Source organism: Nelumbo lutea, chromosome 7 (genome assembly GCF_056320005.1).
Source record: "Nelumbo lutea isolate HS-2025 chromosome 7, American lotus-T2T, whole genome shotgun sequence".
In the NCBI taxonomy this organism is placed as follows: Eukaryota; Viridiplantae; Streptophyta; class Magnoliopsida; order Proteales; family Nelumbonaceae; genus Nelumbo; species Nelumbo lutea.
Window position 1 is genome coordinate 15,353,069 of NC_142690.1, and position 13,166 is coordinate 15,366,234.

General features: G+C 39.2%; 1 protein-coding gene across 5 annotated transcripts in view; it reads left to right on the top strand.

Annotated features, from left to right (window-relative positions):
* LOC148845283 (plant/protein (DUF810)) overlaps nucleotides 1–13,166 on the top strand; it is a 162,333-nt gene that overhangs the window by 2,792 nt on the left and 146,375 nt on the right. For all 5 annotated transcript variants that reach the window (XM_088954741.1, XM_088954739.1, XM_088954738.1 and 2 more), the window contains 6 exons: nucleotides 450–543; nucleotides 631–806; nucleotides 951–1,015; nucleotides 5,675–5,966; nucleotides 6,565–6,631; nucleotides 6,764–6,917. In XM_088954741.1, the coding sequence (XP_088810867.1) occupies nucleotides 527–543; nucleotides 631–806; nucleotides 951–1,015; nucleotides 5,675–5,966; nucleotides 6,565–6,631; nucleotides 6,764–6,917 (771 nt within the window). In that variant the 5' untranslated portion in view covers nucleotides 450–526. The remainder of the gene's footprint in view (nucleotides 1–449; nucleotides 544–630; nucleotides 807–950; nucleotides 1,016–5,674; nucleotides 5,967–6,564; nucleotides 6,632–6,763; nucleotides 6,918–13,166) is intronic.

Genomic DNA, 13,166 nt, shown 5'->3' on the forward strand with positions numbered 1-13,166 from the left:
CAGTTGTGATTTCTCGATCCTGGTCATGGGTTGTGACACTTTGGGGCTTTGTGGTGCTTATTTGTCCTGGCTGCCTAAGTGTCTGAGGTTATCATGACTTTTTATTAAGTGCGGTTTTAGTATTAGGGTTTTGGTGTGACGGTTGGGTTGCTCCATTGCGACCTGGGTTCAAATCTTGGAAACAGCCTCTATGTGTCTGCAGGGGTAAGGATTCGTACATTTTGTTCCTCTCCAGACCCCACATTGGCGGGAGTCTCGTGCACCAGACTGCCCTTTTTTCTGGTTTAGCAACATGGCTCCTTTTTTTTTTTTTTTCTGTTACTCTTTGATCTATGCCCTTTTGCACCAGTTGGCCTGCATGTTCCTTGTAAACTCTTTTTGTCCTTTTCTTTCTCTTCTTTTCTACATTTTATTCTGTTATTATTATATGAAAAGAGCATTACTTTCAGGTGGTGGAGATAGTGCTGCTGCACTGTGAAATTACTACTTAAAATTTTGAACTCATTCAATAATCAGTGACTTGCCTATGTCAGACATGGAAGAGTATGCATTCTATCTTATATCCTGTGCTTCTATTTATCTTAGATATCCAGCAAATGTTATTTTAAAAAATGTTTTTTATGAATGTAGGGAAAATGCTCTTGAGCTTCTACAGCGATATCGGCGTGACAGGCGTGTGCTTCTTAATTTCATATTGTCTGGTAGCTTGATTAAGAAAGTTATAATGCCCCCGGGTGCAGTTTCCTTAGATGATGTGGACCTAGATCAAATCAGTATTGATTATGTTCTCAATTGTGCTAGAAAAGGTTATATACCATCTCAAGTACTTACATTTCTTGGAAAAATTGTACTTAGTAAATTTGCTTTTTTATTTATCTTAAAAACTAATTAATTTCTTGGAAAAATTGTATTAGTAACTTGATACCTAAATAAATATTTCTTTATTGTAGGTGAAATGCTTGAACTATCAGAAGCTATTCGGGATTACCATGATAGCATTGGATTTCCATCCACGGTAAGCTGTGACTCATTATGCATGGTTGTATATAGTATTGCATTAGCTTCAAAAATTGTATGATAGATACATCATACTATGTGAACCAGATGACTGTAAATTAGGAATATACAAAAAGTTGTCTGTAACCGATGGGGGTTCAAACCTGTTTTAGCAAAGAAAACCAGAAAAGAAGAAAGAAAAAGAACAGAGGAGGAAGAGAAGAGAGGGCAGAGGACAAAAGAATAGAAGAAAAGGGTGCAGAAAGAGAAATGACCGGAATACCCCTGCCACTAATAACATTAGAAAGACCTGAGTGCCCTTCACTGGGTCAAAAATAAAGAGTCCAACTCAACTAAGACTCTTCCCATCACCGTTTTCCAATAAAATGAAGGTTGAGGAATGGTGGAGAGAAGACCTTAGGGGGGTGAAGTGGAAAGGGGTAAGATTTCACAAAAAACTAAAAAGGTTGAGAGCATATGTGAAGGATTGGAATAGGGACCATTTTGGGAGAATAGAAGAAATAAAATTCTCTCTATTGACCCAAATAGAGGAACTGGATGCGAAGGAATCCCAAAGAGCCATAAGTCCTCAAGATAGAGATCGGAGATGGAATCTAAAAAGAGAGTTAAACAAAATCATTTTGAGAGAAGAAATTTCTTGGAGGCAGAAGTCTAGATGTAAGTGGATTAAGGAAGGAGATGGGAACACTAAATTTTTTCATGACCTAGCCAATGGAAGGAGAAGGAAAAACCTAGTGTCCAAACTAGAAGCGGATGGAATAGTCTATGATACTCAAGAGAGGATAGCCAATTGTTTTGTTGACCATTTCAGATCCATTTTAAGGAGACCCCTAAGCCCTAGTGTGGAGTTGGAAGGTGTGACTTGGCAGAGGCTTCTAAGAGATTAAAAGCTGGCTGGAAAGGAATTTTGAGGAGGAAGAAATTAGAAAAGCCATTTTTTCCATGGACAGATCTAAAGCACCAGGACCAGATGGGTTTACAATGGATTTCTTTCAAGATTGTTGGGATGTAGTCAAAGAAAATTTAATTGAGGTCTTCAAGGAATTTGAGAATAATCCAGTGATGAGTTGGCGAATTAATGCTACTTTGTTAGCCTTAATTCCCAAGAAGAAAGAGGCCAAGCATCCAAAGGACTTTAGACCTATCAGTTTGGTTACAAGTGTTTATAAGATTGTGTCCAAGGTCTTATAGTTGAGGATAAAAAAGGTGCTTCCTTGTCTTATTAGCCAAGTGCAAGGAGCTTTTGTTCATGGGAGACGAATTGTAGATCAGATTCTAATAACAAATGAATGTGTGGAGGAGATGAGGAAATCGGAGCGTCAAGGTTATAATTGTAAACTAGATCTTGAAAAGGCCTATGACTTCTTGGATTGGGGATTCTTATCACTCATGCTAAGGAAGTGTGGGTTTGGGGATAAGTGGTGCAAATGGATAAACAGTTGCCTTTCCAATTGCCATTATTCAGTCCTAGTCAACGTGGTAGTTACTGATTTTTTCCTAGTTAGTAGGGGTCTGAGACAAGGTGATCCCATGTCACCTTTCCTTTTCACTTTAGTCGCTGATGCTTTTAGTAGACTCCTCTTAGAAGCGAATAGAGCCGGATCTCTAAGAGGGCGGAGAATAGGTAGAGATAGAGTTCCAGTAACCCATCTCCAATTTGCAGATGACATAATTATCTTTTGCGAAGGTTGTGATTTGATGGAGGTAAGGAATCTGAAGGATTTAATAATTCATTTTGAGAGGGCCTCAAATTTGAAGGTAAATTTTGAGAAGAGCTGTGTTGTGGGAGTTCATTTGAACAGAGAGGAGATGAAGTCTATGGCAGCCTTGTTAGAAAGCACTTGCTCTCAGTGGCCTCTATCCTACCTAGGACTTCTATTAGGTGCAAATTCAAAGGAAAGTAGGTTCTGGAACCCAGTGGTGGAAAAATTCGAAAAAAGGTTGGTAGCTTGGAATAGAAACTATATTTCCGTGGGTGATATAGTTACTTTGATTAAAGCGACTTTAGCCAACTTGGCTTTATACTTTTTGTCAGTCTTTAGAATTCCTAAAAGGGAGGCAAAGAGGTTGGAAAAACTGATGAGGGACTTCTTATGGGAACCTGAAAAAGAGAAAAAAGATCACTTGATTAGGTGGGAGGTGGTGAGTCGGAGCAAAAAAGGAGGCGTAGGCTTAGGGAATGTGGTGAGTAAGAATGAGGCTCTTTTAGGTAAGTGGCTTTGGAGGTGGCCCCTGGAGAGGGAGAGGTTATGGCATGAAGTAGTGAAAAGTATCCATGGCTGTTCTGAATCAAGTTGTGATGCGGGGATATCCCAAAGGGCTTTGCTCACAACACTTTGGAAGGCTATGTTTGCCTCTCTGGCATTCTCCCTAAATTCCTCAGTTTTGTAAGGTACAATGCTTGTTCTGGAAACTCCATTCTTTTTGGGGAAGATACTTGGATGAGCACTCAACCCCTAAAAGACCGTTTCCCTTCTCTCTATTCCATCTCCCTCTTTAAAAAGAAACCCATTTCATGGTTCCTTCCCCCCCCCCCCCCCGGTTTGCCTTTTGTCTTTAAACTAGGATTTTGGGTTTCAAAGAGGGTTAAGGGATGAGGAATTTCATTGTGTTTCAGAGGTTTTGTTGCTTCTAGATTCGGTGTGTCTGGACCTGACTAACCTAGATAAAAGAGTCTGGGCCCTAACCCCGGTTGGCTCCTTCACTTGTGCATTCTTTAAAGCCCTTTGCTCTAACCCTTCCTATCAGGTCTTCCCTGTTAAAGAGGTTTGGTCAAGGCCAACACCCCCCAAAATAGCAGTGTTTTATTGGGAAGCCTATTATGGTAAGATCAATACTGTGGAAAACTTGCAAAAGAAGAAACCTTTTATGTGTCTGTCCCCAAATTGGTGCTTTATGTGTTAAGTGATGGGTGAGGACTGTAACCATTTGCTAATATCGTGCTCCTTTGCTGCCAATATTTGGAACTGGGTTGTTTTCTTATTTGGGTGCAGGTGGAGCTTGCCCTTTGAAGTAAAGCTGCTGTTCACTCTGGCTGCTCTTGGGAGATTGACAAAAAGAGGGAAGCTAATGTGGAAATGTATCAAAGCCGCTACCTTGTGGATTTTATGGGAGGAGAGAAATGCTAGAATATTTCAAGAAAAGGAAAGAAGTCTTGCTGAAATCAAGGAATGCATATTGACAAGGACAATCTCATGGTTGAAATCTTCACAATTGTTGGCGGATTTCTCCTTTGATGACTTAAGGAGAAACTGGGAAGCAATGGATTCTATAGTCTTCACCAAGAAATCACAAGTTGAATGGAAACCCCCACCAGATGGAGTGGTAAAATTGAATTTTGATGGCAGCTGCCAAGGTAACCCAGGGCCATCCGGAATTGGTGGGATTCTGAGAGACAAAGACAACAATATGTTGCCTCTTTTTTCAGGATCAGTGGGTGAAAGGTGATTCTGTAAGAGCAAAGTTACTAGCAGCGGTACAAGGTATACAGATGGCTAGTCAAATTGGAGTGAACAATTTATTAGTAGAAGGGGATTCCAAGGTAGTAGTGGGCTGGCTGAATAGCCCAGATACAGCTTGTTGGGGCTACAGGGATCTGTTAAAGAAAGTTAAATGGATAACAAGAAATATGGCTGTCAGGTTTCAGTGGGTCAGTAGATTAGCAAATGCAATGGCTGATTCTCTGGCCAAGCAAGGGGTGTCAAGGGGAGATCTGTTTTGGGCTACTTTGTAATTTGTGTTTCAGGCTTGGGCATGTTTAGTGTATATGATTCAGTCCTCGGGAGAGGTAACATCTCGTGCCTCTTCGTAGGCTGATTGTATTTTCGTTATTTGAATTATTAAAATTACTCTCATTTATCAAAAAAAAAAACTACGACTCTTCCCATCACTTCAGTTCTTCCTGATTTTGATGCCTAAACACAAATCACCCTCCTGATGACTGAACCCCACAAAAAAATCCAAGAATTAGGCAATCCAGAGAGAACCGATCGACACTCTATTCCCTCAAGCAGTTCACTGATCTAAGGCTACATTGATCACCATCAAGAAAGCCTAATTAATTAAATAAAAACAAATAAGGAACAAGCTATCAAAGATGAAATCGAGCTAATGACAGCAAAATCCTCAATAGCGAAGTAGGCTGTTGGAATTAGTGATGGTGGTCTGCTAAGAGGTTGATAAGACTATGACTCTTGTTCTGGAAATAGACTGTCAGAAGCTGGTTTTTTGAGTGACATGGGGTGCTGGGGTGATCTTCAAATTTTCAAGACTAGTCTTGTTGGGGTTGATTTTTGGGACTAAGGTCTATTGTACTCGAGGACAGTCCTTTTTTGAGGGACTGCTTCTTTGTGATGGATTATTTCTGCTTCTCTTTTGGTGCCTCTGCCCCATATACCCCTTGTATACGTTTTTCTTCTCTTTTTACTATGTTTCTTATTATCTACTCTTCTACCGTCATCCTTCTTTTATTTAAACAAAATTTTCCTTGTTATCAAAAAATGGTTATCTGCTGTCATATATCTTAGGACATATTTATTATAATGTGTCTTCATGCTTCTTGCAGTTTTTCATTGTATCGTTGTGTTGTGCTGCTGATAGTTACAATTTGTTTTCTTTTTGATTAATAATGTGATTGCAACCCATCTTGTTCTTTCAGAATAATACAGGTTCTACCGATGAATTCTTTTTGGTTACAAATCCGGATTATTCAGGTTCACCTCCAAGAAGGGCACCACCACCGATTCCTATCTACACACCCTCACCCATTATGTCAAGCCTATCAAAATCACAGTCCCTCCACTCAACACACCTTCAGGAACTATCTGTTGACGACATTGAAGATTTTGAGGATGATGACGATGATGAGGAAGTTAGCAGTCTCAGGACTTCAAGAAGGAATCCAATTAATGCCGGTGATCTTGTGTTAGGATTGCCTTCTTTTGCAACAGGTAAGTTTGGCTAAGATTTAGTGGAATGCCTAGGAGAATCTTTTCCCTATTTCTTTGGATCCTAAACTTATGGAAAGAAATGTATGAGCGATATTGTGTGCATGATGGGTTACTACCCTACTGGAATTCTTTTCACATAATGGAGCTGATTTAAGGAGTTGCTGGTATTTGAGTTCTATACTGAATTTTTAATGATATTTATAGTGGGAAACCTTTCATATGAATTCTGATCTGTCATTTCAAGCTCCTGTAGTTGACTTCATATTATTGGCATAAGTCCATGATGGTGGATGTCACAAGGGGAAATGGCATTATGTGATACTATATTATATAGAAATCAATGTATATTTTCTTTACTGCTGTATTTGGTTTGAAAGGAAAGGTAGGAAAAGGAAGGGAAAAGTAGTATAGGTTTCCCCGTCCCTACCTTTTCTTTCAAACCAAACAGAGCCTAAATTCATGGACTTTGTATGAACAAAAAGTTGCTGCCTTAGAACTTTTGCAAATTGACCAAAGCATGAAATGTGAACTTAAATAGGATGGACTCCTTTTAACCATTTAATTTTAAATTTTCTTTTTCTTTTATTTTCTCTGGCAGGTATTGCAGATGATGACCTCCGTGAAACAGCATATGAAGTCCTCCTGGCTTCTGCTGGGGCTGCAGGGTATGCTTCTAGCTCTAGGATCTTATCTGTTCTTTCTCATTGTTCCATGTCTTTAATGTTTTATCTCTTTTCTTTTATTTGTGCTCTTTAAGATCTTGACTTGTATATTCTTGTCAAATCCACTTTATGCAGGGGCCTCATTGTGCCATCCAAAGAAAAGAAGAAAGAGAAAAGGTCCAGATTGATGAGGAAGCTTGCTCGTAGCAAAAGTGACTATGTTGTACCTCAATCTCAACGTGCCCCAGGAATGGCTGGTTTGTTGGAGGCCATGCGTGTCCAGCTTGAGGTATGCAACAAATTTTTTTCCTCTCATGTATTTTCTTATCAGCTGAAATGATATATTCTCAGATCTAGTTTGGTTTTTGTTATGACTATGCTAGTATTTCTTAAGTGGTTTATCATTGTTTTTTTCTCTCATTTTCTGTACAAGAACTATATTTTCTTAGTTAAGTGAATGATTTTGAGTCAGCAGGGGTTTATGGTCATTTCTTGGAAACGGTCTCTCTGTTTGTGCAAGGGTAAGTCTGCGTACATCTATTCCTCTTGCACTGGGCTGCTCTGCCCTTTAGGGATTTATGGTCATTATGAATCCCTTACAGTCATCCATGTAATTCAGTGTTTTGTTTATACCACATTGATGAAAAAGAAAATTTTGATAATACTTTTCTGGAGAATGAATATTCATGCTGGTATGTGGTGTATTTGAGAGGAACAGAACAAGGGAGTTTTTGAGAAACAATCTAGTTCTTGGGAAGATCTCAAAAGGAAAGTTTTTCATCTTACCAGTTCAGCTAATCTACAGCCTTATGTGCGTGCACTTACTGTCTTGAAATGGAGAAGCAAGAGGGATCCTTTGTACCGGTGAGAAGATGGAAAGGTGAGTTGATGCTTGAAGAGAAGTTCTTTTTGCATGAAGGGAAGAATTGGAGCCAACTGGTGTTGAATATTAGAGAGGAAGGAAGGGCCTCTATGTTCTTAATAGGATAAGCATTACCGTGGCTGAAAGGCTTCATCGGTGGAGCTCTTCTCTCTGTTAAGAATAATGGTTGGAGGAATTCTTTGGAGCTTCCAAGAAGAAGGTATCAGGCAGTCTTGAAGTGTAACCAAAAAGGGTGGTGTGTGGGGTTTCGGAGATTTTTGGTAATAACAGAAAGCAAATGATCTGTATTCTATAAGAAAACAAGGCTTAGGTTGGAGGTTAATGGCACAGAAGCTCCAAGACTTTTTATTGATGAAAGAAGCTGAAACCCTGGTAGGTAAAACTTCTGAGGCCAATCAAGAAAATCCACATGATAGTGATCCTTCTAAGAAAACTTATCAAGACCTGGACAAAGTGCCTGAAGTCACTTTGCGGGAAGAAATCTTACAACTGTTTTTGGTTGCAAGTTCAAGCAAGATTCAGAGTATTTTTGGAAAATGACAAAGGTGATTGGGAATGAGATTGATTGTTAAAGCAGGGAAGAAGGTGACTGACTGGGAAGTGATAGAAGAAGCTGTTATGGCTAAGCTCCAAGTCAAATCTGGTGTTTCAGTATATCCCTTTGAGCTTAAAGAACTGCCTTTATCCTATAATAATTTCACATGGTCTAACATGCAGTCCAACCCAATTTGCTCCAAATTTGATAGATTCTTATTCATAGTGGATTAGGAGGAGCTTTGGGGTGACCTTGTTTCTGGAGCTTTACCTAGGGTAACCCCAGGCTACTGGCCAATCTTGATTTTTAAGGAAGATTTGTGTGGAAGAGGTCCAACCCCGTTTAGGTTTGGGAATATGTGGTTATGTTCAACTGGTTTTGTAGATAAAGTTAAGGAATGGTGGGAGGGGAGCAATCCATGGGTTAAGTGGGAAAGAATGAGGTTTCATTGGAAGTTGAAGGAACTTAAAAGTCAAAATCAAGGAGTGGAACATCCATTAGTTTGGGAGATTAGAAGGAAGAAACAAGAGAATAAAGAGAGTTGAGGATTTGGATTTCAAAGAAAGTTCGAGCATGTTTAAAGAAAGGGATAGGGAAGAAAGATGGACTTTAAGTAGTTAATTAGAAGATTTGTTGTTGAAAGAAGAGATTAGTTGGAGACAAAAATCAAGAAATAATTGGCTTAAGGAGGGGGAAAAGAATAGCGATTTTTTTGCATGTTTTGGCAAATGGGTGGATAAAGAAAAAAATTGTTTCTAGATTGGATGGTGGATGGAGTTACCTTGACTCGTCAAAATGAGATTGCCCAAGCTTTTGTGGACTACTTTAAATCAATCTTTAGGAGACATATGGTTGGAAAAACATGGCTTTGTTAGATAATGTATGCCCTTAGCTCCAATCAGATTGATGTACAGATACATTTATTGTAAATGAATAAAAGTACATTATTGTTTCATGTTGATATTGGTATATTTCTGTGTAATTACCCCTTAAATTGGACACTTATGAGACTTGCGTTAGTTTAGAATGTTCTCAGCCGTTGGATAGACTTGGGGAGTTTATCCTGCCAAGGGCAATTGTATGCTGGACAGTGTGGGAGAAAAGAAATCAAAGAACTTTTCATGAGAAAGAAAAAAGCAAGGAAGCCATCATTGAATTAATATATGTTAGGGTGGTTCACTAGGTCAAGTCTATGAAGTTATTTGAAGGTTATTCAACAAGAGACATCATTAGAAATTGGAAAGAAGTGGCTTGGTTTGCTCCCTTGACTACTTCCCCTAGTCCAACTTGGATTCCTCCAGCTTTGGGGTTTATTAAATTGAACTTTGATGGCAGTAGTGAAGGAAACCCAGGCCCTTCGGGTATAGGTGGAGTGTTCTGGGATGAAGAAGGTCGAATTATTGCCATGTTCTTAGGACCTATAGGCTGGGGGGATTCATTGAGAGATGAAATTTTGGCAGCTCTGAAAGGGATTAAAAGAGCCCAGTAGATGAAAATCAGCAAACTGTTGGTGGAAGGAGACTCTAGACTGATTGTTAGCTGGCTGTAAAAGGAAGATTCTAGTTTGTGGAAGTTCTCAAATGAAAAAAAGAAAATCAACCAGATAATTCAAACCATGCAAATTCAGGTTCAGTGGGCCAAGAGGAGTGCCAATTCTCTGGTAGACATTTTGGCCAAACAAGGGGTGGGAAGAGCAAGTCTTTTTTGGGCTTTTTTGTAATATAATCTTTAATGTTAGGGAGGGTTAAGAGTTTTTACCCCTCCCTTCATATTGTATTGTTGTATCATCTTTTTTCTTAATAAAAGTTGCTGTTATTGATAAAAAAAAGTTTATCCTGCCAAAGCTGACATTGATGTGCTGCCAAAGAAGTTGGGGCAGTTTGTCTCAGCTACTAGGGTTAGACCTGAAACACATGTAGTGTGTGTTTGGATGAAACACTAAACCCGAACCATTTTCTAGTTATGCCCTAGACCTTGGAGGTTGATGGGCAAAACTGGAAAGTTACACATAACCCCTAGACTTGATTATGGTACTGCACTAGGTGTTGGATTGGGCTAATTAGTGAGATATCCATCAAGGGTCAAAACTTGGGTATGTTGGGGCAGTCTGAGAATTCATCTGAGTGGGTGATCATAGTGATAGGATCGGCCCCTTTGTCAGACAAAGTGAATGATAGGATTTACACTCTCTTTGATGGAAACCTAAACTGCCGGTAGTGGATTTCAACTATGTTTGAGATTTGGCTTCGTAAAATATATTTATATGATATATATTAATGTTTTATGAAAAATGTTTGCAAAAGGTTTTAATTCCTGGGATCCATTTGAGTAGAGAGTGTGATACTACACCTTGCAGCCAGGGGAGAGGTCCTTCTCTGTCGGGCAGTGTTTGTTTGATCATTATGGGCCGCGAGGTTAAGTGTAAGAGACCATTGCAGGGCTGATTACTTGATGGGCTTTATCTTACTTAAGTCCATTACATTGTGTTAAAAGCGCAAGGGCCAATTTGCGCCTGAGACGTAAGGCACAAGGTGAGGCGCGCGCCTTTTTAAGAAAGGCGCAAAGTTACAAAAAATAGCTAACAAATAAAAAAGTCAAAAAATTAAAAAAAAAGCCAAAAAATTAAAAAAAATGCAAAAAATTCAAAAAAAAAATGCAAAAGATTCAAAAACATTAAACATAATGTTAATAAAAAATATAAACTTAAATTTTAAAATAAATGTTTTAAAAAACCTATTATCTAAAATTAAAATACATAAACATAACATGTAAAGCATATTCAAATGAAAATTTAAAAATAAAAGCAAACATATAAAGCATTTTCAAGCATATAAAATCCACAATATCTTTTTCTCCTTAATTGCATTGCTTCAAGTAGCTAATGTGATGTAAAACGTATTGCATTCTTGATTCTATGAGTTGCCTTTGTACCACATCCCTCGAGGCAAGCCCGAATAAGTCTATGTTAGGGTCTTAAATTCCTATTTCTCACATAAAAAATAATGATTTTATAACTTTCCTTGTCTTTTAAGAAGATATTTTATTGCAACGAATGAATGGACAACATTAGCAAATAGGGGGTTCTCGGAGCTATTTGAGTTTAACGGCTGGGCCGGGGGCTCTCCCCCCGTACCCCCGACCACGCCTCTTGAGGCAAGCCCGAACAAGTGGATGGATCCTTAGGATGTAGTGAGCCTCTTCAGCCCAAGTTTCCTAAGACAATCAACAAAAAGAGGAAGAACAATGTGGAGGCAGTTAGAGTTGCTGTGTTGTGGTCCATCTAGGAGGAGAGGAATGCAAGAATATTTAATGAGAAGATGAGGTCAAAGGAGGAGTTAGTGGAAAAATAAAAATTTGCGTGGCTCATTGGATAAAAACCCTGGACATCTTCCATTGCTTTTATTTCGACTGATATAATAAGGGCTTGGAATGAGGTGGCTCACTTTTCAAAACAAAAGGAAAGAGAGATGATGGAATGGAAGCCACTAGCAAGAGATAAGAGAATTAAATTTTGATGGGAGTTCAATGGGAAACCCGGGGATGGAAGGTATTGGTGGTGTATTTAGAGACTCCTCAAGTAAAGTGTTGGCTATGTATTCAGGTCCTGAATGCTGCCTTTAAGTGGATACATAGGACAACTAATGGGTTGGATGGCACTTTAGTAAAGGTTTTGAGGTAGTAGTTACTCTGGGCTCTATTGTAAATTAGCTTCTGGACATTTGTATTTCCAGGTGGATGGATCCCAAGCTGTTGTAACTTTTACCTCCCATGAATAAATTAATCATTTTTTCTGATAAAAAAAGTAAGGTCCACTCTAGCCAATTTGTTGGTTTATTTTCTGTCTTTAGGATTCTAGGAGGGGTTAGCAAAAGGGTAGAAAAGCTAATGAGGGATTTCTTGTGGGATCCAAGGGAGGAGAAAAAGGACTACATAGTTAATTGGGAAGTAGTTAGTAGAAGTAAGAAGTTTAGTGGGTTAGGTTTGGGGAATATCTAGGAAAGGAATGTCGCTTTACTTGCTAAATGGCTTTGGAGGTTGCCAATATATAAGGACGCATTGTGGGCAAAGGTAATAATCAGTATTCATGGTTTTGTGCCTTATGGTTGGGATTCTAGAGTGTTGGCTAGAGCTACAAGAGCCTCTCCTTGGAAGTTTATCCATGCTATCCTTCCTTCATTCTTACCACATTATCAGGTATAACCCTTGCTTTGGTAATCTTGTTAATTTCTGGGATCATGTTTGGTTGGGTAATTCAACTCGTAAAGAGCAATTCCCTTTCATCTATGCCATCTCTAATCGGAGGGATTAGCCTCTTGCTTCCTTTATGACTCCTTCAAGCTCTACCTTAGGGTTTGATTCGAACTTGTGGCTTAGAAGAGGTCTACGTGATTGTAAATTAGTCAGTGCTTTGTCTTTGATTCAAGGTCTCGAAGGGATCTTTTTGGACCCCTCTCAAAGTTACCATCGTATCTGAACTCCTTCCCCTTCGTGTACCTTCACTTGTGCCTCCTTTTTGTCCCTAATTCGAGCTGGTGATAGCCTCAACCAACCTTTTTTGGTTGAAGAGGTTTGGGGTAAACCGGTTCTGCCTAGGATTGAAGGTTTCTGCTGGGAAGTGTTTCTGGATAGAATTAACACATGTAACCTACTCCAAAGAAAAATACCTAATTGTGCTTATCTCTCCTCATGGGTGTATCCTTTGTAAGGCTGATACTGAATCTTCCCATGACTTATTAATCTCTTGCTCCTTAGCATCTTTAATGTGGGAGTGGTTTCTATCCTTGTTTGGGTGTAAGTGGAACCCCCTGCCAAATGTACAAAGCTTGTTCGCCCTACCTTTGTTAGTTGGCAAAAGTAGAGGGGAAGAATCTTATGGAGATGTATGAGAGCTGCAGTTTGTTGGTCAATATGGGAAGGGATGTACCAGAGAAGTTGTGCAGAAAAGTAGAATAGTAGGGAAGCCATTATTGAAGCCATCACTATTAGTGTCCATAGGGTGAAAACTTTAAGATTATTTGAAGGAGTTTTGGCTGCTGAATGGTTGAGGAACTGGAGGTTGGCTTCTGATTCTGCTCCACTGAAACCTATTATTATTAGGCCATTTTGTTCTCTCCCAAGTT